A 25,046-nucleotide genomic window follows, 5' to 3' on the forward strand; every position below is an offset into this window, starting at 1 on the left:
TGTGAAAGTCATGAATTATTGATGATGCTTATTGCATTTACTGTTCTGTAATCTCAAATAAGATGGAGTTAACTCAAGTTGAATCACTGTAAAGTAATACCGTATATACCCATGTATAAGCTGACCCGCGTATAAGCCGAGGTGCCTAATTTCTCCCCAAAAATGGGGAAAAATTAGGCACCCGCGTATAAGCCGAGGGTCGGCTTATAACCCCCCCCCCCCGCGACTTACCTGACAGGGCTCTCCAGCGGCGAGGGTCCGGTGGCGGCGCGGCCCGGGGGGGCCTGGGCAGCCTTCCTGCGGCTGCAGGAGTCTGCCCCAGGCCGCTCCCGGCGGGAGGAAGCGGCGGCGAGGCCCAGGGGGACCCGGAGCAGCCTTCCTGCGGCTGCAGGAGGCTTTCCATGGCCCCTCCCGGCCAGGAAAAATGGCGGCGGGGGCCGGGAAGGGCCGGGGCAGCCTTCCCGCGGCTGCAGGAGGCTGCCCAAGGCCCCTCCCGCCCGGAAAAAATGGCGGCGGTGGCGGGGGGGCTGGGGCAGCCATCCTGCGGCTGCAGGAGGCTGCCCAAGGCCCCTCCCGCCCGGGAAAAATGGCGGGGGGGGGGCGGGAAGGGCCGGGGCAGCCTTCCTGCGGCTGCAGGAGGCTGCCCAAGGCCCCTCCCGCCCGAAAAAAATGGTGGGGGGGCGGGGGGGCCGGGGCAGCCATCCTGCGGCTGCAGGAGGCTGCCCAAGGCCCCTCCCGCCCGGGAAAAATGGCGGGGGGGGGGGGGCGGGAAGGGCCGGGGCAGCCTTCCTGCGGCTGCAGGAGGCTGCCCATGGCCCCTCCCGCCCGGGAAAAATGGCGGGGGGGGGGGCGGGAAGGGCCGGGGCAGCCTTCTTGCGGCTGCAGGAGGCTGCCCATGGCCCCTCCCGCCCGGGAAAAATGGCGGGGGGGGCGGGAAGGGCCGGGGCAGCCTTCCTGCGGCTGCAGGAGGCTGCCCAAGGCCCCTCCCGCCCGAAAAAAATGGCGGGGGGGGCCGGGGCAGCCTTCCTGCGGCTGCAGGAGGCTGCCCAAGGCCCCTCCCGCCCGGGAAAAATGGCGGCGGGGGCCGGGGGGGCGGGGCAGCCTTCCTGCGGCTGCAGGAGGCTGCCCCAGGCCGCTCCCGGCGGCAGGAAGCGGCACGGGCCCGGTGGCGGCGGCGACGGCGGTAAGTTTCCCCCCTCCCTCCTCCCTCCTCCCTCCGTATTGACCCGCGTATAAGCAGAGGCCGGCTTTTTCAGCCCATTTTTGGGGCTGAAAAACTCGGCTTATACGCGAGTATATACGGTAATAGAATTTGGAACTTTACTCATAGTAGAAATATAATTATTTACTGAAATGATCTGAGAAACCATCTACATATAGGGACGAATATATATAGTGTGGCGATTTATATCATTTAATTACTTCTCTTACCATATATTGCATATTCTTCTACATACTATTGAATTTTTTAATTTTTTTCCAAGTAATGACATGTTTCTTGTCATATGGTGCGCATGGGCCAGAAAAAAATGGTGGGATTGACATTTTACCATGCATGCTTGACTCAACCGGTACTCCATGGTGAGAACATCTTGCAGGCTCAAGGAAGCACCTTCTCTAAGCTGCCGAAGGGTTATCTTCAGAGACGTCGGGGACATTTTAGCGATTATCTGTGGAGCAAATCAAAGATTTTCCATATGAGTCTTATATTTCGTTAAGATCAGGAAGACTTCCAAGAACACCCCAGCTCCAGTACTGTATGGAGGGATTTTAAACAGGAAAAGGACACATCGGAGAAGATTGTTAGAGTGTGCTGCTCCTTTCAAAGATCCTGAAAGAATAAATCCAAAGAATTGGGGAGGGGTCGTGGCTCAGTGGTAGAGCATCTGCTTGGCACGCAGAAGGTCCCAGGTTCAATCCCCGGCATCTCCAGTTAAAGGGACTAGGCAAGTAGGTGATGTGAAAGACCTCTGCCTGAGACCCTGGAGAGCTGCTGCCGTTCTGAGTAGACAGTACTGACTTTGATGGACCGATGGCCTGATTCAGTAAAAGGCAGCTTCATCTAACATCTGACTGAGGGTCAGGAGTTCCTTCCCCCTGGTAAGATCCATTTCAGCTTCCTGTCTCCTGGCCCTGGCGAAGGGACTTCCCGCTTCTGGATAACGTCCCTCCGCCAATACCCAGAGAGCACGTGAAAAACAAAAACCCAAAGGATAAGCCCGACAAATCGGGGGCTAAACTGCACCCCTCGGCATTACGGCAGACGTATTAGTGGTGCGCGGGGAAGAGGCAGATGGTGTGATTTACTTCTCGCTGCTGTTTCCAGCAGGTCCGTTAACCCACAGGGTGGAAATGGCAACCGTCCAACCCACAATGTCCGCGGCTTCTCTGGCTCCTGAACGCTCCCCCCCCCCTCTCTCGGCAGACACCGGCTGATAAAACAGTGACCCATTTTGCTTGTGTCCTTTCATCTGCAAACTCCCAGCTGCCGGGCAGATCTGGGAGTGTGAGAGGACACGGAGCGTTCTGCCTCCGGTTTTGTGAATGTGAATCATTACCAGCTGGCTTAAGAGCAGCCGTGGGGAGAGAAGGAAGGTGGCTCTGGCGAGAAAAATCCTAGTGGACAGCATCTGCCTTCGACTGCTGCTTAATGTTCCAGTTCCTTTATACAGGGTCATGAACCAAGGCGTGGTTGCCACTAGTCTTTCTGACCACTGGAATGTCTCTTAATTGACGATGCATTTTTCATCAATTGGGCATTAACAGTCCAGATTTTCCTCCCTTAGGTACATTATAAAGTGTGAATATTAGGGTGTACAAGCATATCACAATCAAGTGAGTCACATAAATTTTTTTGTTTCCCAGTGCATATAAAAGTTATGTTTACACTACCTGGCTCATTGGTAGAGCATCTGCTAAGCATGCAGAAGGGCCTAGGTTCAATCCCCAGCATCTCCAGTTAAAGGGACTAGGCAAGTAGGTGATGTGAAAGACCTCTGCCTGAGACCCTGGAGAGCCGCTGCCAGTCTGAGTAGACAATACGGACTTTGATGGACCAAGAGTCTGATTCAGTATAAGGCCGCTTCATGTGTTCATATTAAGTGTGCAATAGCATTATATCTAAAAAAAATTGTACTGTAATAATAATGAAAAAGTTTGAAATATTGTGAGAATTACCAAAACGTGACACGGAGACACAAAGTGAGAATGTGCTGTTGGGGAAATGGCCCCGATAGATTTGATCGCAAACTAAATATCTGCAAAGCAGAATAAAACAAGAGCAATAAAACGAGGTCAGCATGCACATGAACAGTTTACACTTTGCCTGCTGTAGCAAAACATTAACCCTATGTAGCTGCAAGCCTAGCATGGGCCTGAGTTAACCGGGAAGAAAGGAAGAATCAGAACCCTACTTATGGGCCTAGTTAAGATGCAACGATGATCTGTAGTTTGCTGCTAAATGACCACGCCTGGGGGGGTCCTGCAGCTTGTGCTCCCTCTTTTCCTCCTGCACAGATTGAACAAAAAAAAGGAGGAAGCCACATTGGTCCATAGCAAAATCCCAAACCAACAGCTGTCTAATATCTTTCCTTAAGACCAACCAAAATAACAACCAAACAACCCCGACAAAAAAGTTGTGTTGTTTCTGACGTGTCTGGATAAAAGGTCTTACATGCCATTTATTTAAGATAATTATTTACAGAATCGCAGTGAGCCAGGGTTCATAAGTGGACGCGCCTTCAGCTTGTGTTGTCCCTCTAAACTGAGATTCCAAACACTGGCTTGATCTTGGTTTAGAAGTAGGGTTGCCAGTGCAGGACTGGGAAATTCCTGGAGATTTGGGGAGTAGAACCCGGGGAAGGTGGGGTTTGGGGATGGAACGGAACTCAGCCAGGTATCATGCCATAGAGCCCAACCTCCAAAGCAGACATTTTCTCCAGGGAAACGGAGCTCAGTCACCTGGAGAGCCACTGTGATTCCAGGAGATCTCCAGGCCCCCACCTGGAGGTCGGCAATCCTGTTCAGAAGGCCTTGCTTGTAAGGAAAGTGCAAATCATAGTTTGCCTGCTCGGAAGAAAGTAGAGATAACTAATTCCCCTCAGAGTAGGAGGGGAGAAAGAGCATTCGAGCAGGAGGTTCCCAGAAAATCAGGGTTTGCTGTTACATCTTAACACTGACTACAATCTCAGCACACACCTAAGACCCGAGAGAGACCAGGCTAGGCACTTTGCTCCTGTTTCAATACACATTTGCTCTATTTTGTAGAGCAAGATGGTCCCAATACATTAACCAGTGGAAAGCTTCTGGAATTGTTGGCCGGGGACAAGGAATCCCCGAAGGGCTGACGGTGGACGGTCTGCCAGTAGCCACAAGGAAGAAAAGACGCAGGAAAGGGAATGGAAGAATCATATAAGGAGAGCAGCACAGAGAAGCGGGTCACTCAGTTTCTCTACAGTAAAAGGCAGTGGCAATTGGGTGGGAAAACTGGAGGAGGAACTGGCCGATCAATAGATGAAAGGTGGGGTGCCTGGAGACCAGGGAGAAAGTGGAGGAGGAGGAGGAGGAAGAAGAAGAGTTGGTTTTTATACACTGACTTTCCCACTTAAGGAAGAATCAAACCGGCTTACAATCACCTACCCTTCCCCTCCCCACAACAGACATCCTGTGAGGTAGGTGGGGCTGAGAGAGCTCTAAGAGAACTGTGACTAGCCCAAGGTCACCCAGCTGGCTTCATGTGTAGGAGTGGGGAAACCAACCCGGTTCACCAGATTAGCATCCACTGCTCATGTGGAGGAGTGGGGAATCGAACCCGGTTCTCCAGATCAGAATCCACTGCTCCAAACCACGGCTCTTAACCACTACGCCACACTGGCTCAAGAAAGACAGTGCCAATAAAACTAGAAAACAAGACAGGAGTTTGAGTAGACTTTAAAAAGGCAGCGGGAGATTAAAAAAACAAATAAAATAAGCCCTAAATAAAAGCTAAAACAAAGAAAGATAAAAGCTCCAGATACGGAGCACAGCATCAAGCGTCCTGCAGTATCACACCAGAAGCTGGAAGTCCGTGCCACAGTTCCCTGCACTCAATCACCATGTAATGCCCCTCTGATGGCTCAGTGTGTACCCCAACAATAAAAATGTATTGTAATATTACCTCTAGTTGCTTGAGCGCAAAAGGAGAACCATCCTGCTTCAGGTTTTGGACGATTTCTTCCATGCTGCTGGCTGAAAAGAGACTAAAACAGAAAAGTGTCACCGATCAGCCAATGGTCAATCTATTTTGTAATCAGAAAAATACTGAATTCCTAAGTTCGAGCAACCTTTACATATTATTATACACCTTTACATATTTATTACAGCATAGCAGACACAAGATACAGTACAAGTTATCATTAAACTGAATGTGACGTTTTTGAGCCTTCAAGAACATAAGAAGAGCCCTGCTGGATCAGACTAGTGATGTGGTCCATCTAGTCCAGCATCGTAACTCACACAGAGGCCAACAAGGTGATGACCAATGACAGGGTTTTTTTCAGTGGTGGCCCCTCACCTGTGAAATGTCCTTCCCTGATTTCTTTACGAGCATACCTCGTTTTTATTGCACCTCGCAGATATTCCATTTTTGTACAAGTCTATCGGCCCCATTTTTCCAACAGCAAGTACTCACTTCGTGTCTCTGTGTCGCATTTTGGTAATTCTTGCGATTTTTCAAACTTTTGCATTAATATTACAGTGCATTTTTTTAGACATAATGCGATTGCACACTTAACAGGTTACAGTATAGTGTAAACATAACTTTTATATTTACTGGGAAACCAAAAATAATAATAACCTGCGTGACTTGCTTTATTGTGGAACCGAACATGCAATATCTCTGAGGTATGCTTGTATTTAAGTTTGAGAAACATATTATATCTGCAGATAGGAAGCCAGCTTCCTAACTAGATGTAGCTGGGGGGGGGGGAGTATTTTTCACCGTCATGGACGTCTCTCTAACAAAAGAACCGGATCCAGCACAACACCCTTGCTGTTAACAGAATCTTGCCTTGAACTTCGCCTGTCTACTGTTGTTTAGGCACCAGGCCAAAACATTTCTATTTACCCAGGATTTAAAATAAAAGGTAGATCTTTTAATATCACTTTTATGGTCTGCTTCTAGCCCGAGTAGTTTTATGAGACTTTTTTAAGGATGTTATGCTCTCGCTGGGTTTTTTACACCAGGTTTGGTGTGTTTTTTTAAATAACGTTTATGTTTTTATTATGTTTTAGAAGAAGAAGAGTTGGTTTTTATATGCTGACTTTCTCTACCACTTAAGGCAGAATCAAACTGGCTTACAATCACCTTCACTTCCCCTCCCCACAATAGACACCCTGTGAGGTAGGTGAGGCTGAGAGAGCTCTAAGAGAGCTGTGACTTGCCCAAGGTCACCCAGCTGGTTTCATGAGTAGGAGTGGGGAAACCAACCCAGTTCACCAGATTAGCCTCCGCCACTTATGTGTAGGAGTGAGGAATCAAATCCGGTTCTCCAGATCAGATTCCACCGCTCCAAACCACTGCTCTTAACCACCACACCCCACTGGAGTAAGCTGCCGGTGGTGGGGTCGCACAGGCTTCTCAGCGGCTCCACCCACCCCCTTCAGGATTGCACGGTAAATTTTATGAATTAAGTTATTGTATAATGGGGTGTACCCAACTGTCCTCGAACTAGCCTGCCTCCAATTAAGGTGGCTCCTCTTCCACTAGATGGGCCGCTTAATTTGGAGGAATTTTGTTGCGAGCTGCTCTGACCGCGGGAAAGCTCCAAATGTGAGCTGAAAGGGAAAATGGGGATAATTGCTTTAGCAAATTAATAAACTTTGCTCAGGGAATTGAGATGCTAGGGGTAGAATCCATCCCACTGATATTGCCTTTGGCAGATTTCTAATACAGTCATATGCTTCTCTGTCTTATGCTGCAAACCAAGGGGCCTTTGGGCTGAGGGCAAGGAAGGAAGGAAGGGAAGGGAAGGGAAGGGGGGATAAAATACACAAGAAAGAATGAATGAAACAATCAACAGCAATTGGCAATACCTGTTAATCTTGTCCATGTGTTCACCAAGTATGAACTCTTTTTCTTGATCAAGTTTGCACTGTTGACCAAGAAAAACAAAAAAAGAAGAAAACCCTGTAGTTTCCTCCCCCATATTCTGAAAATGCAAGCAAAAGCAGTCATTTGCTGTGGTACTTTTAAGAAAGCATGAGAAAATGGAATTTCTATGAAGTAGTTAAGATATTGGTCTGTGCTCAAATAATTCAAGGGCATCCCCAAAACACAGCCACATTTTCAGGAAGATTAAAAAAATACACCGTGTCATCAGTAGGGAGTCAGTGCGGACAGTGGTTAGAGCGACAGACCCTGACCAGGGAGACCTGGCTTCAAATCCCGATCCTGCCATGAAGCTCACTCATAGAGCCATCCTAAGCAAAGCCAAGAGAGCCAGCATGGGGTAGTGGTTAAGAGCAGCAGACTCTGATCTGGAGAACCGGGTTCGATTCCCTGCTCCTCCACACGAAACCTACTGGGTGACCTTGGGCCAGTTACAGTTCTCTCCGAACTCTTTCAGTCAACGCGGAGGCAGGCGATGGCCAACCACCTCCAAATGCCTCTTGCCTTGAAAACCCTATGGGGTGGCCATAACTAGGCTAGGACCTGATGGCACGTTCCACCACCACCAAGCAGAGCCAAAGAAAGACAGAGGAGAGGGGCCGTGGCTCAGTGGTAGAGCATCTGCTTGGCATGCATAAGGTCCCAGGTTCAAGCCCCGGCATCTCTAGTTAAAGGGACCAGGCAGGTAGGTGATGTGAAAGACCCCTGCCTGAGACCCTGAAGAGCTGCTGCCCGTCTGAGTAGACAATATTGACTTTGATGGACCAAGGGTCTGATTCTGTATAAGGCAGCTTCACGTGTTCATGTGTTCAACGCATGCCCTTGATGGACACAGTAGAGTGTAACTCTTCTTCAGGCGGCACTGTAAGTGTTCCTGGGTCGGTCACTCACTCTCAGCCTAACCTACCACACAGGGTTGTTGTGAGGATAAAATGGAGGAGGGGGGACCCATAAGAGCCACCCTGGGCTCCTTGGGGCAAAGAAAGATCACACACAACAAACGAAGTGGCCAGATGTCAAGGTGGGCAGGGCCCCTCTACCTTTCACAGTTCCATAGATGAGAGAAGAAGGTTAGTTTTTATAGGCCGACTTTCTCTACCACTTAAGGAAGAATCAAACTGCTTACAATCACCTTCCCTTCCTCTCCCCACAACAGACACCCTGTGAGGTAGGTGGGGCTCAAAAGGTTTGGAGAGAACTGTGACTAGCCCAAGGTCACCCAGCTGGCTTCATGTAGAGGAATGGGGAAACCAACCATAATACTATGGAAACCAACATAATACTATGTTCTCCCGTAATACTAGAACACGGGGTCATCTGCTAAAGCTGGAGGGTGAGAGATTCAAAACAGATAAAAGGAAGTAATTCTTCACACAACGCATAGTTAAATTGTGGAACTCCCTGCCCCAGGATGTGGTGATGGCTGCCAGCTTGGAGGGCTTTAAGAGGGGAGTGGACATATTCATGGAGGAGAGGGGTATTCATGGCTGTTAGTTAGAATGGATATTAGTCATGCTGTATACCTATTCTCAGAGGAGCATGCCTATTATTTTGGGTGCGGTGGAACGCAGGCAGGATGCTGCTGCTGCAGTCGTCTTGTTTGTGGGCTTCCTAGAGGCACCTGATTGGCCACTGTGTGAACGGACTGCTGGACTTGATGGGCCTTGGTCTGATCCAGCAGGGCCTTTCTTATGTTCTTAATCCAGTTCAACGCCGATCATATGGAGAATTGAGGAATCAAATGTGGTTCTCCAAATTAGAGTCCAGAGCCCCAAACCACCGCTCTTAACCACTACACCATGCTAATCTCCAGCCCCTAACCAATGAACCTCCCTGCCTATTTATAACCAGCCCAGAACTATACACTGGGAGACACATATTGACTATTTTCAGCCAGCTGAGAGAGCAGCATCACAGGAAGCTTTTGAACTGTAGCTTGTGACAACTCCCTCCCCCCCACCCCACGACCTTCTGGCACAACAGGGGCTCGGGCGAAACTCTGAGGATGTGTCTCCCCGACAATCGCATCGGGGTGGATCAGACACAAACGCCTGGCATTTGCTCGCCTTCCTGTTCACAGCTTCCAGCTCATTAACTCTCAGCGTGCGAACGACGATGCTCCGTCTCTTTCTCCTCTGCTGCAAATTTATTACCGTGGCAGTGTTGGAATTAAGTCCAATAATATATTTCTGCCGCCTGCTTATCACAGATCCTCAGGAAAGGGAGCAGTGCCCAGGCGGGACAAAGATTGAAAGACACACATGTTCAGTACAGGGCCAATTTCTGCAGGCGCGCAAACAAACAAGGCTGGGGTGTAAAACTCATTTGTTAGGAGGGCAGGATATGACATAAATGTCACTTGGTTGGGCCAGGCCATGCCTCGCCAGCCTAGGGGTGGGGGGGTTGGCTGCCTCGGCTAGCTCACGGGCAGGCTAAGAGCTCTTAAGGGGCTGGATCCGGCCCCTGGGCCATAAGTTTGAAGAAGAAGAAGTTGGTTTTTATATGCCGACTTTCTCTACCACTTAAGGAAGAATCATACCGGCTTACAATCACTTTCCCTTCCCCTCCCCACAACAGACACCCTGTGAGGTAGGTGGGACTGAGAGAGTGTGACTTGCCCAAGGTCACCCAGCTGGCTTCGTTGTAGGAGTGGGGGAACAAATCCACTTCACCAGATTATCCTCCGCCGCTCATGTGGAGGAGTGGGGAATCAAACCCGGTTCTCCAGATCAGACTCAACCGCTCCTAACCACCATTGTTAACCACTACACCATGCTGGCTCTTCCCCGCTCTACAGGCTGTACGTTTGACACCTCTGCTCTTCCCTTGAAGACAGTTTCAGGAGGGTTCACCATGCTGGTCATCAGTAGAAGAGCTAGATTCGAGTCCCGTAGCATACCCTGAAAATCTCGTTGGGTCTTGAAGGTGCTCTATGGGACTTGAACCTAGCTCTCTTTCCTTGCGGCTGTCTTTCCTTTCTGCCCAAAGAAACCATCTGCGGAACTGAAAAAACATGCATATTTAAAGAGAAAGGGATAGGAGACAGCATCTGACACATTTTAATTGATCATAAGTGACTCTAGCAGTTCTGTAAATGGGAAACGGAGTCCCGTGTGGGAATACTCCGCAAAGGTAAAAAAAAGCAAATAATCTTTGGCAGCAGTCAGTATTTTTGTTTTCTTTGGAAAGTATACTGCAAGGCATATCGGGATGGCTGAAAACAACTGTCTGTACCAGGAAGAAAATCATCTCACACTTTTACATCCAAAGGTACTGATTGAAATCGCAAAATGTCCTAGTTCCGCTATACACTGCTTTGGTCAGGCCGCGCCTGGAGTATTGTGTGCAGTTCTGGAGGCCTCACTTCAAAAAGGATGTGGACAGAATAGAGTGGGTACAGAGGAGAGCGACGAGGATGATCAGGGGCCTGGAGACCGAGCCCTGCAAGGAAAGGCTGAAGGAGGTGGGAATGTTTCATCTGGAGAAGAGGAAGCTGAGGGGGGACATGGCTGCTCTCTTTAAGTATCTGAAGGGCCGTCACTTTGAGGAGGGCAGGGAGCTGTTCCTCTTGGCAGCAGAGGATAGGACTCACAATAATGGGTTTAAATGGCAGGCAGAAAGGTCCCGGCTGCATGTTACGGAAGTTGTTTGACAGTTGAATCGGTTTCCTATGGAGGTGGTGAGCTCCCCCTCACTGGCAGTCTTTAAGCAGAGGCTGGACCAGCACTTGTCAGGGATGCTCTAGGCTGATCCTGAATTGAGCCGGGTTGGACTGGATGGCCTCTATGGCCCCATCCAACTCTAGGATTCTATGAAATTCCGAAGGGATGGGCTCATAAACGCCCAGTGAGTTTGCGAACCCAAGTGCTGCAACAAAACATATTGCACAAATAAATCATTCCATTCCCTATCAGACGCCGATCATTTATTTTAACACCATCTGTTTGGGTTCTTTAGGACATCACATTATTTCATGTTTTTTCTATTTTCTTTTGAACTGAGGATTTGTATCTACTGTAACACGTTCTGTGAATAGCCAATATATCTGCCGTTGTGACTAGGTATTTTCCTTATAAAAAAACCAGGATACGATTGTATCCTTCATTTATCAAACTAATAAGTTTGCTTACAAAAAGCCCCTTGAATATCTAGATAGGGTGGGATTCAGGGTTGTCTCCTGCTGGCAGGCCACTGCGGAACCTCCCCCCACCCCACGGAGCAAAATTGGGGGGGATGCAGAGAGGGTTGCAGGGGAAAGGGGAAAGTGCGATTGAGGACATGTAGCTGCCTTATATTGACTCAGACTCTTGGCCCATCAAAGTCAGTATTGTCTACTCAGACAGGCAGTGGCTCTCCAGAGTTTCAGGCAGAGGTCTTTCACAGCACCTACTTGCCTAGTCCCTTTAACTGGAGATGCCAGGGATTGAACCTTCTGCATGCCAAGCAGAGGCTCTAAAGTGGAGCCACAGCCCCTCCACACCATTGGTCCATCAAGGTCAGTATCATCTACTCAGACTGGCAGTGGCTCTCCAGGGTCTCAGGCAGGGGTCTTTCACACCACCTACTGCTTGGTTCTTTTAACTGGAGATGCTGGGGATTGAACCGGGGACCTTCTACATGCCAAGCAGATGCTCTAACACTGAATCACAGCCTCTCCACATCACTGACAGGTGCCAGAAAATGTGTTGGCAGATGCCATGGCACCCAGGGGCACCATGTTGGGGGGGGAGCTTTGCCTATGGCTTTCATTCATTTTCCTACACAGAAGCACATTCCTGGCTGCAGCCTCCGAAACAATCTTGGGAGTATTTAAAAAAAAAAGTGAAATTCACTCGTGTAGTTTAGGTTTAGAATGGAGGATTAAGGAAAAACACGGAACATCATCCCTTAAAACCCCTACTCCATCTTTAGATATGGAACACAAAACGGCACAAATGAGCTGGAAATAGATGGAAGTTCTAGGTAATATTTCAGCACTCGAAGCTAGAAGAAATAAATGCGCATGGCAGGCACATTTTTATCTACAAAGGCTGAGGAGGAAGAAGAAGAGTTGGTTTTTTATATGCCGACTTTCTCCACCACTTAAGGAAGAATCAAACCGGCTTACAATCACCTTAATTCATGCATCCCTCTCGAACAACCATGCCACATTTTACATGCTCTATGAAAGCCTACTTCGAGAGCAAGAAAAAGAGGAGGAGGAGGAGGAGAATTGGTTTTTATATGCCAACTTTCTCTACCACTTAAGGGAGACTCAAACCGGCTTAAATTACCTTCCCTTCCCCACAACAGACACCCTGTGAGGTAGGTGGGGCTGAGAAAGCTCGGAGAGAACTGTGACTAGCCCAAGGTCACCCAGCTGGCTTCATGTGTAGGAGTGGGGAAACCAACCCGGTTCTCCAGATCAGAGTCCGCCACTCCAAACCACTGCTCTTAACCACTACACCACACCGGCTCCGTTGCTGTCCAAAGGTTCTCCGCTACAAAGTCCAGGACAAAAGCTGGCTACCCGGGTACCTTCGTATGATAGGAATCCAGGAGATCAGCAACATTTTCCTTAGAGGGAGACTTCAGCTCGGTCAAGTCTTTTTCCAGGGCCGCCACCTGCAGATAAGCGTCAAAGAGTGTAAAAACCAGTCCCCAAAGTTATTTGCACAGGAGAATTCTACAAAGTCAACTGCTTTTCCTCAGAAAGAGCTCTAATGAGGCTGCAGAACCCCAAGGCCATGATCCAACACACAGAGAGCCAGTGCGGTGTAGTGGTTAGAGCAGGGGGGTGTCAAACATATGGCCTGGGGGCTGAATCCAGCCCCTTGAGAGCTCTTATCTGGGCCACGGCCAGCCAAGGCAGCCCCACTCACCAGACCCTGCCTTTCTTCTTTCCCATACGGTGCCCAAAAAGTGCTAAGGAGGTGGTTTGAAAACCACCTGTTACCCACCCACCCGCATTAGGGTCTGCATTCTATTCAATACACTATGCCGCCCGCTCAGCTAAATTTACCTTCTCCGCCTCTATAAAATGAGTGGCGATTCCTGCTCGCTGAATATCTCTCCCTTTCAGCCTGAATCCAGTCAGGGCAAGAAAACATCCAGTCTTCCCTGACAGCCTGGGCAAGAAGTAGCCTCCACCTACATCGGGGAAAAGACCTGTAAATTTAAGAAGAAGACAAAGTTTACGAAGGCAGCAACACCAGTAATCAACACTTCCTACTCGCTTGGCTCTTCCTCACACAATCTCTGTGCCTGCCAGCGGGCTCTTTCGGCCTGAACGGACCGCCTCGCCCTGCTTTTCCAGTCTTCCCCCCGTGGCCCCTTCACGCTCCCTTGTTTTGCTTAGGGAAGGGGTCCCTAACCTTTCTGAGCATGTGGGTGGAGAACCTTTTGGAATTCTGACACAGGCTGGAGGGTGCAACCACAAAATGGCCACTATTGGAGTTGGAGCCGACTGCAAAATGGCCGCCACTGGAGTTGAAGCCAACCACAAAATGGCTGCCATGGGAGTTGGAGCCGACCGCAAAATGGCCACCATGGGAGTTGGAGCCGACCACAAAATGACTGCCATGGGAGGTGGAGCTGACCACAAAATGGCTGCCATTGGAGTTGCAGCAGACCACAAAATGGCTGCCATGGGAGAGGGAACCGACCACAGAATGGCTGCCTTTGGAGTTGGAACCAACTACAAAGGAAGCCCCAGTGCAGGGGACAAAGGGAGTAAGTTTAAAAACACACTGGGAAAGAGCACAGTGAAAGAGAATAAGATCAACACTGCAGCGTTTGCTACCACCGAAATGACGTTATTTTAATTTGCACAGACAATGAGGTCTCCACTGGCCAAGCAGAAGCCCTGCTGGGCAGGAGCCTCTCTTGACCCCACCCACTTTCTCAAGCACTTGGCGGGCACCGCATTGGCATTCCCGGCTAATGGACTCTGGCACTTCCTTCCTGCTGGTCTTCTTGGCCATAAGGCTAGATTCTGCAGAATGGAGCACTGGAAGGAGTGCGCCTACGTTGTTAGAAAAGTACGAGCATACACTGAGGCAGTGCAAAATATTATTTGCTACAAGTTAAAAGTCGAATCGTGCTTTCCTTTAATTTTCCTCCTCCTCCTCATGAAGCTGCCTCATACTGAATCAGACCCTCGGTCCATCAAAGTCAGTATCATCTATTCAGACCGGCAGCGGCTCTCCAGGGTCACAGGCAGAGGTCTTTCACATCACCTACTTGCCTAGTCCCTTTAACTGGAGATGCCGAGGATTGAACCTGGGACCTTCTGCATGCCAAGCAGAGGCTCTACCACGGAGCCACAGTCACTCCTCCTCTACTTCTTCAGATGGAGTAAACAGCTGCCTCCTTACACCCCCCTGCCTGGAACTGTTTTACCAGAATTTGAGGCAAGGTGAGTTAACACCTTCACAGGCCCTGGGGCTAACTCGGCGCAACTGCAAGAGGTCGTGCGAGAAGGCAGAGAAGACACCCTCCTCTCTCTTGGATCAGCGATACTTTCCCTTCCCTGAGCTATCTGGGTGTTCATCTTCGTGGCTCCCGCGCAGGCCCACACGGGAATGCGCATGCGCAGGGCGGCTGCAAAGGTGAAGATTGGAAAGATTCCCAGTGCTTTCCCAGGCATGTCAAGCACTCCCCTCGTCCGCCGTGAGCCGCAATTTTCCTGCCCAAACTGGCACGCAACTACGTAAGTGGAGGAGACTCCTTCTTCAGCTCTCCCTTCGCCTCCCTGGAGACATTTTAGCACACAGCAGGGAAAGGAGGGAGGGTTGTGCACTTGCACAGAAGACCACTTGATGAACAGCAGTTATAGGTAAGTGAGACCCTGTTTTTTCTCGCGCGCGCACCCTCTTCCCTCACACTGCCTTCTCTACTTCAAAATAACAGAAACCGCACAGTTGGCCTTTACCTATTGCTGTCTCTGGCATAGCAAACACAGTCTTCTCTGTGGCGACTCGGAAATGCCCGTGGACAGACAAACCGACACCCTGCCAAAAAAAGGAAAGAAAGGAAGAAATGATAATAAATATGTTTATATTGCATGCACAGACACATTTCTGTGGTTCACCAGAATGGTGTAGTGGTTAAGTGGTTAAGAGCGGTGGGGTTTAATCTGAAGAACCAGGTTCAGTTCCTGACTCTTCACACACAGCCTGCTGGGTGACCTTGGGCTAGTCACAGTTCTCTCAGAACTCTCTCAGGCCCGCCTACCTCACAAGGTGTCTGTTGTGGGGAAAGGAAGGGAAGGTGATTGTAAGCCAGTTTGAGACTCCTTAAAAGGTAGAGAAAAATTACATATAATGACGGGTGATAAATGGAAGGGGTTATGCACACAGGCCTACCCTTTTTCTTCTAACTGACTTCTCCTGTGACCCAACTGACCCAAGAATGAATTTCAGCTATGGAGCCAATGTCAACTCCTTCCCCACTTCTGACATTTTGCGCACCGCATCCATTTTTATTTACGGAAGTATGACCTAGGATGTCACTCTCCTTCTTCATCCATTTCTGATGAGTCATTTGCAAAAGATGCTGTCAAGAAACCATCCCAAGAACTGAAATCTGGAGATGGCATAACATCCCCCTGGCACCGGGCTATCTCTGCCCTATAGAGATGCCAGGGCCTTGACTTTCAGAATACAAGGAAAGGCTTAATTAATTCACTGAGGCTGTTCCCTAGCACTGCGTCTCCGTGGGGAAGCCAGGTCATTTCAGGATATGGGTTGCCTCGTTTCAGAGCTGCCAGCTAAATGCATCCTTTGGGCAGGCGAGAAATGAGAACCTTTTCAATACGCGTATTTTGCAACTTGAACGAGAAATTTACTGGTGAAAAATATGGGCGATTCTGACAAAGATGCATCAACGGTCACTTCGTTTTTTCTAACTCAAGAAGAAGAAGAAGAAGAGGAGGAGGAGGAAGAGGAAGAGGAGTAGTAATTGGTTTTTATATCCCACTTTCCTCTACCGAAAGGAGTCTCAAAGTGGCTTACAATCTCCTTCCCTTCGCCTCCCCACAACAGGCCCCTTGTGAGGTAGGTGGGCTGAGAGAGTTCTGAGAGAACTGTGACTAGCCCAAGGTCAACCAGCAGGCTGCGTGTGAAGAGTCAGGAACTGAACCTGGTTCTCCAGATTAAACCCCATCGCTCTTAACTACTACACCATGCTGGTGAACCACATACCTAATACATGTAGTGACAGTTAACAATACTGCAAATAAGTGGTGGGGGGGGGGAGAGTTCCACTATGACAAAACACTATTATAGTCAAGCGGCAGTATTATTGGAGTTTGGGGTATCAGGGTACATGAAAGACCGCTACTGTCGCATGATGCCGGGTTGCCCGTTTATCGCAACTTGTGAAGAAAAAAAAAAAAACAGGCCACGCTAAAATGCAAGACAAAGACATCAGACTCATTCGTTTATGAATGTATTACAATTTTAACACTAATGCATATTATGGATTCATAAAACGATTTTATGCTGATGAAGGATCTCTTGTTTCAAGCGCTTCGTTCAACCACAGGCTCATTTAAGCTTTCAAGGCAAAAGGAAATTTGCATTTCTGATGTACTGCGGTTTGATAAAAGATGCCAACAAATATGTGTCATAGAGGCTAACTACTGTAATGACTTATCAGGAACCAGTCACTTGCAATAATTTTTGAAAAATGTCAGGGGTAACGCACAGGACACAGTGATGACAATGCCCAAAAAATGCCAGATGTTTGGGTTGTAAACTAGTACAAAGTCACACGAACACATGAAGCTGCCTTATACTGAATCAGACCCTTGGTCCATCGAGGTCTTTTACATCACCTACTTGCCTAGTCCCTTCAACTGGAGATGCCAGGGATTGAACCTGGGACCTTCTGCATGCCAAACCGATGCTCTACCACTGAGCCACACCCCCTCCCCGTTGAGGGAGAAGCAGTTGTTTCACATTCTCATCCCGAAGGAAAGCCCTGGTGTCCAAGTGCCCATCTGATAATGAGACAGAAGGGCAGAGCGTAGTGGCAGAACACCACGTGATAAATGTTCGATCCAGGGCATCTCCAGTTAAAGAGAATCCCAGGAGGCAGCATGATGAATGAGCTGAGAGCCTGTAGTATCGGTCCCCAGCAGAGGAAACCACGCGAGACTCACAAAACAACAGGATATAACAAAAGCGCAAGAGCCGGATCTCTTCCTCCCCTCCCACAAGACCCTCGAGAGCCGTTTCAGGAGACAGTATCGCGCCAGGTACACCAAGGATAGGGTTGTCAACCTCCGGGTACTAGCAGAAGATCTCCAGCTGATAGAGGGACCTGGCAACCCTATCCAAGGACCTATACATTCCTAAGATGACAGTCCAAACAGCCAGGACCTGCAATTACGTATCAAGACAGCTGCTAGGGTTGGCAGCTCTGGGTTGGGAAGAACCTGGAGATTTTGGGTGCCATTCTGTGCAGCCATTTCGAGGCAGCGCCCACCCACACTGTGTCGGAATTCCAAAGGTGCCTGCAGGCTCAAAAAGGTTGGGGACCCATTATTAAGTATAACTTTATCCCTCTTCAATAGCATTTTTAAAAAGTAAATTTTCCAATTCCCACAAAGTGTTCAATACATTGTGCGCACGTGTGTGTTAAGGGCTGTCAAGTCCCTTCGGACTCATAGCGACCCTATGAATCAATGTCCTCCAAAAGGTCCTATCTTTAACAGCCTTGCTCTGGTCTTGCAAACTGAGGGCCGTGGCTTACTTTCTAGTCAATCCACCTCTTGTTGGGTCTTCCTCTTTTCCTGCTGCCTTCGACTTTTCCTAGCATGACTGTCTTTTCCAGTGGCTCTTGTCTTCTCTTAATGTGACCAAAATACAACAGCCTCAGTTTAGTCATTTGAGCTTCAAGGGAGAGTTCAGGGTTGATTTGATCTATAACCCACTGATTTGTTTTTTTGGCAGTCCACGATATCCGTACTCCAACACCACATTTCTAAGAAATCTACTTTCTTCCTGTCAGCTTTGTCACTGTCCAGCTTTCACACCCATACATAGTAATAGAGAATACGATGGCATGAATTATCTTGATCTTGGTTGCCAGTGACACATATTCAATGTGTCACATGGGGAAGGGCCATAGCTCAGTGGCAGAGCATCTGCTTGGCATGCAGAAGATCCCAGGTTCAATCCCTGGCATCTCCAGTTAAAGAGACTAGGCAAGTAGGTGCTGAGAAAGACTATCTGCCTGAGACCCTGAGGAGCCGCTGCTGGTCTGAGTAGACAATACTGACTTTGATGGACCAAGGGTCTGATTCAGTAGAAGGCAGCTTTATGTGTTCATGTGTTCTTGATGTGTTCAATACATTACTGAGTTGCAACTACAACATTCTTATACCTTGTTTGAGCAGGTCTGATGTTTTGCACTCTCTGAAATCTCCCCAGAATTATTCCGTGTGGCTACATGTGTTTAAAGAGTGTCGTGGCGCAGAGTGGTAAGCTGCAGTATTGCAGTCCAAGCTCTGCTCACGACCTGAATTCGATCCCGACAGAAGTTGGTTTCAGGTAGCTGGCTCAAGGTGGACTCAGCGTTCCATCCTTCCAAGGTTAGTAAAACGAGTACCCAGCTTGCTGGGGGTAAAGGGAAGATGACAGGGGAAGGCACTGGCAAACCACCCCATAAACAAAGTCTGCCTAGGAAACGTTGGGATGTAACGTCACCCCATGGGTCAGGTATGATCCGGTGCTGGCACAGGGGACCTTTACCTTTACCTACATGTGTTTAACGTGTCAAATAATCAACCACCAATCTTACATGAATCAACCGTGCCATTTACTGATCCCGCGCTTTCGGTCTTAGGAGTTTACTAAGATTACCAGAGATGTGCCACAGAATTAACTGCAGCATTTGTCTCCAGGATAAACGCTGAGGGGCTTAACAGCAAGCGGAGGCCAGATGGGGAACACGCTGTGGCATCTGCTGAGATCCGATCTGCGTCGGTCTTTCTTGAATCAATGCAGCTTTAAATATTCTCAGCCGTTATTGCTAAATAGTACACAGGTCAACCTCCGACGCTCTCTATCATGGAACAGGAGATTAATGTGCCTCAATACATCCGGCATATTTTAGGATAAGAACTGCGTTCTATTTTGAAAATGAAAATTCAGAAAAAACTGAGCAGGGTGTTTTTGCCGCTATAAACAGGAATGGGAGAGGTCAAAAAAGCAGCTTATCTGGCTTTGGATGGCAGTAACTTCTGGCTTAGTTGATCGAAATAAATATTATTTTATCGATTTTAGACCGGTTTTTTTGAAGTGCGGTGTAGTAGTTAGAATCTGGGAAATTCAAGGTTTCAATCCCCACTCTGACGAAAATCTGCTGGGTTTAAATTGTGAGCTGAAAGGTCCCGACTTAGGGTTGCCAGGCCCCTCTTTGCCACCGGCGGGAGGTTTTTAAGGCGGAGCCTGAGAAGGGTGGAGTTTGGGGAGGGGAGGGACTTCGATGCCATATAGTCCAATTGGCCAAGCAGCCATTTTCTCCAGGTGAGCTGATCTCTATCAGCTGGAGATCAGTTGTAATAGTGGGAGATCTCCAGCTACTACCTGGAGGTTGGCAACCCTATCCCGACTGGATATTAGGAAAAAAGTTTTTGTTACAGTTAGAGTTGGTCGACAGTGGAATCGGCCACCAAGGGAGGTGGTGAGCTCCCCCTCACTGGCAGTCTTCAAGCAGAGGCTGGACAAACACTTGTCAGGGATGCTCTAGGCTGCTCCTGCATTGAGCAGGGGGTTGGACTAGATGGCCTCTATTGCCCCTTCCAGCTCTGTGATTCTATGAAAGTGCATTTTATAGCTTTGGCCCTACGTGTAAATGTTTGATATCAGTACTGCCAAACGCTACAACTGCAGCGCTGCAAGAACTGATAAGGCATTTATTACACACGGAAAAGCAACCTGCCAATAATTAACGTTGTGGATTTCTGTTTGATAAGGAGGGGGGGAACACACCCTCGTCTGTCTGCGTCATCCAGCCTCAGAACTCCGTCTCCAAGCCCCTGTTAGTCGACCGGCGCGTCTTTAGTCTGCGTTCTTCCAGTCATTGCATGATAGCGCCACCTCCGTGCTATGTGTTTCTAAATTTACACAGCACATTCCATTATTCAGGCGCTAAACAGTTTGAAGTGGCTCAAGGTTATATTTAGAAGGGAGCCCGGCGTGCCAAGCGATACGCGAGGAAAATAATTGGCAAAACGCACAGCGTGAGGGCTGAACATGGAGAACGGGGCTCTCTTCCGTGGATCAAATCCAGGGGCAGGTAAAAGGTAAAGGTAGTCCCCCTGAGCAAGCACCAAGTCATTCCTGACCCATGGGGTGACGTCACATCCCGACTTTTACTAGGCAGACTATGTTTACGGGGTAGTTTGCCAGTGCCTTCAATCCCCAGTCGTCTCCCCTTTACCCCCAGCAAGCCGGGTACTCATTTTACCGACCTGGAAAGGATGGAAGGCTGAGTCGACCTTGAGCCGGCTGCCTGAAACTGACTTCCGTCGGGATCGAACTCAGGTCAGGAGCAGAGCTTTTGACTGCAGTACTGCAGCTTTACCACTCTGCGCCACGGGGCTCTAGGGCAGATGTGTGTGTGTGTGTGTGTGTGTGTAAAGTGCCATCAAGTCGCAGCCGACTTATACAGGTGCAAAAATGAAGAGGAACTTTTCCCAGTTCCACTTGCCTTCGAGGCTCAGAGTTTGAAACAGGAAGCTCTCGTGTGGCACAAAAAATGACCTTTGAAATGGAAGGAGTCTTTGAAAGGCAGGGTGTGGAACTGAACCGAGGTCTACCCTTCAATCAGATTGGGCAATCTCACTGGTGCACGCCCAAGCTTACATGGACATGCTTCGGGCAATTACGATTTATTTTTACAGGCAAATCAACAGTACATTTGAGCCTCGGTCAGAAGGAGCGAAAGTTGAGTTTTGAAGAAGCCATGGAGGTGGTCAGTAATGACCCGGTGCTTGCACAGGGGACTACCTTTTATGTACTATGGCATCCTGAGCTGGTTGGCCCAGGCTAGCCTGATCTCATCAGATCTCAGAACTTAAGCCGGATCAGCCATGGTTAGTTCTTGGGTGGGAGACCACCAAGGAAGTCCAGGGCTGCTGTGCAGAGGCAGTGGCAAACCGCCACTGTTGGCTCTTACCCTGAAAACCCTACGGGATTGCCAAAAGTTGGCTGCGACTTGCCGGAACTTTCCATTTTCCATTCTGTTCTAGACTACGGTACACTGCGAGCCACCTCCTTCCCTGAAAGCCTGCAATTATCATCGCGATAAATGTTGACACGTAATTAAAGTTGTAAGAGGCAAGCAGCCAGAAGGAAATTCTGACACTTCCTGGAAAACTGAGTGCATTTAGTCAATGGCAAAATGTCACCCTTGTTTCTATGGGGTGGTTTAAAGTGCCGTCAAGTCACAGCTGACTCACGTGACCCTGCAGGTAGGGTTTTCAAGAGACGTTCAGAGGTGGTTTAACATTGCCTGCCTCCACGTGGCCTGAGAGAATCAGAGAATCACAGAATCATAGAGTTGGAAGAGACCACCAGGGTCATCTAGTCCAACCCCCTGCACAATGCAGGAAATTCACAAATACCTCCCCCACACACCCCCAGTGACCCCTACTCCATGCCCAGAAGATGCCCAAGATGCCCTCCCTCTCATGAACTACCTAAGGTCATAGACTCAGCATTGCTGACAGATGGCTGTCTAGCCTCTGCTTGAAAACCTCCAGGGAAGGAGAGCTCACCACCTCCTGAGGAAGCCTGTTCCACTGAGGAACCGCTCTAACTGTTACAAAATTCTTCCTAACGTCTAGACGGAAACTCTTTTGATTCAATTTCAACCCCTTGGTTCTGGTCCGACCTTCTGGGGCAACCGAAAACAGCTCGGCACCCTCCTCTATATGACAGCCCTTCAAGTCCTTCAAGAGTTCTGAGAGAGCCGTGACTGGCCCAAGATCACCCAGCAGGCTTCATGTGGAGGAGTGGGGAATCGAACCCAGTTCTCCAGATTAGAGTCCGCCACTCTTAACCACTACATCATGCTGGCTGTCTTGTTTCTATGTAAAGGGCTTTATTGTGGCTGGGAGGGCAACTGCCTCAGATGAGTCTGGTCATGCTTCTGTTGCTGACATTCACTGAGGGAAAGCAGGCTGTGTTAGATATCGAGATTTTAAATGCCTTATGGTACCGTCCCAATTTAAATGCCTTATGGTACCGTCCTACACAGACGGTGTAGGACTGCACTGTTAAGTCAGAGACATCAACAAACACCTTCATGCAGTGTGGTGTAGTGGTTAAGAGCGGCGGACTCTAATCTGGAGAACCGGGTTCGATTCCCCACTCCTCCACATGAAGCCCGCTGGGTGACCTTAACCAGTCACAGTTCTCTCCTGAACTCACTCAGCCCCATCAACCTCACAAGGAGTCTGTTGCGGGAAGAGGAAGGGAAGGTGATTGTAAGCCGGTTTGAGACTCCTTGAGATTGAGAAAAGCAGGGTATAAAAGCCAGCTCTTCTTCTTATGTTGAATCAGACCATCGGTCCATCAAGGTCAGTATTGTATCAGACTGCAGTGGCTTGCCAAGGTCTCAGGTGGAGGTCTTTCAAATCACTTCTCACCTGGTCCTTTTACCTGGAGATGCTGGGGACTGAACCTGGGGCCATCTGCATGCCAAGCAAATGCTCTGACACTGAACCATGTCTCCTCCTACCTTCCAAGTGTTTCACACGCTGCTGCAGCTACGTTTCCCAGGGCTGGAAGCAAACTGGTTCATTATTTGCTACCCTGATGGCAGGTGCCATGGAAACCAGATAAGAGAGAGGCCACACTGGCTGTTTGATCACTGCCTGCCCTGCCCTTAATCAACCACCCTGAAAGCCCAACCCCAGGAACACACTCCAGCCTGGGTGGTGTCAGAATGTTCCCAGCAACGTCCCAGATTCATCCCGAATTTAGGTAATGCAGCTTGCACTCCTGCTCTGACAATGGGGATGCCTCCTGCTGGCAATTGATCTTGCTCACCACCACTCCACGTAAAGAAGAAGAGAAGGAAGAGGAGGAGGAGGAAGAAGAAGAAGAAGAAGAGGAGGAAGAGGAAGAGGAAGAAGAAGAAGAGTTGGTCTTCATATGCCTACTACTCTACCACTTAAGGGAGAATCAAACCGGCTTACAATCACCTTTCCTTCCGCTCCCCACAACAGACACCCTGTGAAGTAGGTGGGGCTGAGAGAGCTCTAAGAGAACTGTGACTAGTCCAAGGTCACCCAGCTGGCTTCCTGTGTAGGAGTGGGGAAACAAATCCAGTTCACCAGATTATCCTCCGCCGCTCATGTGGAGGAGTGGGGAATCAAACCCAGTTCTCCCGATTAAAGTCCACCGCTCCAAACCACTGTTCTTAACCACTGCACCACGCTGGCAGTGGGAGAATTTTACTTTTTTTTTTTTAGTTGGAATCCTCTGTGCTCGTATGTCACTTCCAAGGAAAACCCAGAAGTGACAGATGGTAGCTCTAGGAATCGCCGGAAACTCTATGGTTTCACCATAGAGTTCCCAGTGATTCCTGGAGCGACCCTACGTCACTCCCGTGTTTTCTAGAGAAGTGATATAGTGGCGCAGAGGATGACACAGCTCCACCCATGTCCCTGCCCACAACACTCCCATTGGCTGCCAGTCTGTGCCTGGCAACTCTGTCTGACAATACCAACTTTGACAGTACTTCTCCTGAATCTCCCAGTGGTGGCTGGAGATCTCCTGCAATTACAAGTGATCTCCAGGCGACAGAGATCAGTGCCCCTGGAGAAAATGGCCGCTTTGGAAGGTGGGCTCTATGGCATTGTACCCCACTGAAGTCCCTCCCCAAACCCCGCCGTCCTCAGGCTCCACCCCCAAAATCACCAGGAATTTCCCAACCTGGAACTGGCAACCCTTTCCACTACTCCAGTATCCGTGCCTCTAAAGAAAATGGAAATCCATAACTGCGGAGGAACTAACCTAGGGGAGCAGATAAGTAGAGGCTTATATAAAAGGAGAACTCTTTAAAAATAGCATTTTAAGTACAGTATTATCCTAGATAATGGGGCATTTTTGCAAGCTAACTACAGAATACATGCAAGAACCTACGTCTGTCCTGATAAAGGCTGACTAAAAGAAACGAGGAAATTGGGTTATTTACTGACAGCAGTCGTTTATTGAGAGTTGAACTGTACCAGTGAATGTCGGAAATTATTGCCTTGCAAAGCTGATTTTTGACATTTCTACCTGCATTGTGGCATATGCCGTGCTTTACCAACAAATGACGGAAATGATGCTTAAATTTGCTCATTTACTCCGTCACGTCCTGAGACCTAGCCAGAGTTTTCTGATATTTTTCATTGGCCTCCTGAAAAAAATCTTTAAATCTACTGGTCAGAGTTCCCCAAGTTTCATATTTACAATACAAAATATATACATAAAACATTAAATACATACATAAAACATTAAAATATTTTCCCCCTTCCACCCGACACACAAGAGGATCCTTGAACGCCCAAACCCGACTCAAATGGAAAAGCTCCCAAAAACTCACAGGCCCTTAAATAAGTTCCAAGGACGTAAGGAGTTCCATAATTTATAAGACGATTGCCAACATAACTTTTATCCCACTTACTTTGGGACATTGTGTGTGTGTGTGTGTGTGTGTGTGTGTTAAGTGCCGTCAAGTCGCTTTCGACTCATGGCGACCCTATGAATGAAAGTCCTCCAAAATGTCCTATCTTTGACAGCCTTGCTCAGATCTTGCAAATTGAAGGCTGTGGCTCCCTTTATTGAGTCAATCCATCTCTTGTTGGGTCTTCCTATTTTCCTGCTGCCCTCAACTTTTCCTAGCATGACTGTCT

General features: G+C 48.7%; 1 protein-coding gene across 1 annotated transcript in view; it reads right to left on the reverse strand.

Moving 5' to 3' along the window:
• HIBCH (3-hydroxyisobutyryl-CoA hydrolase) overlaps positions 1-25,046 on the reverse strand; it is a 56,650-nt gene that overhangs the window by 2,458 nt on the left and 29,146 nt on the right. Inside the window, exons 7-12 of the mRNA XM_056861232.1 lie at positions 15,060-15,138; positions 13,149-13,294; positions 12,665-12,751; positions 7,072-7,130; positions 5,156-5,237; positions 1,551-1,670 (exon numbers count right to left, since the gene is read on the reverse strand). Coding sequence (XP_056717210.1) covers positions 1,551-1,670; positions 5,156-5,237; positions 7,072-7,130; positions 12,665-12,751; positions 13,149-13,294; positions 15,060-15,138 — 573 coding nt within the window. The remainder of the gene's footprint in view (positions 1-1,550; positions 1,671-5,155; positions 5,238-7,071; positions 7,131-12,664; positions 12,752-13,148; positions 13,295-15,059; positions 15,139-25,046) is intronic.

The sequence above is a fragment of the Euleptes europaea genome, chromosome 15, assembly GCF_029931775.1.
Source record: "Euleptes europaea isolate rEulEur1 chromosome 15, rEulEur1.hap1, whole genome shotgun sequence".
NCBI lineage: Eukaryota > Metazoa > Chordata > Lepidosauria > Squamata > Sphaerodactylidae > Euleptes > Euleptes europaea.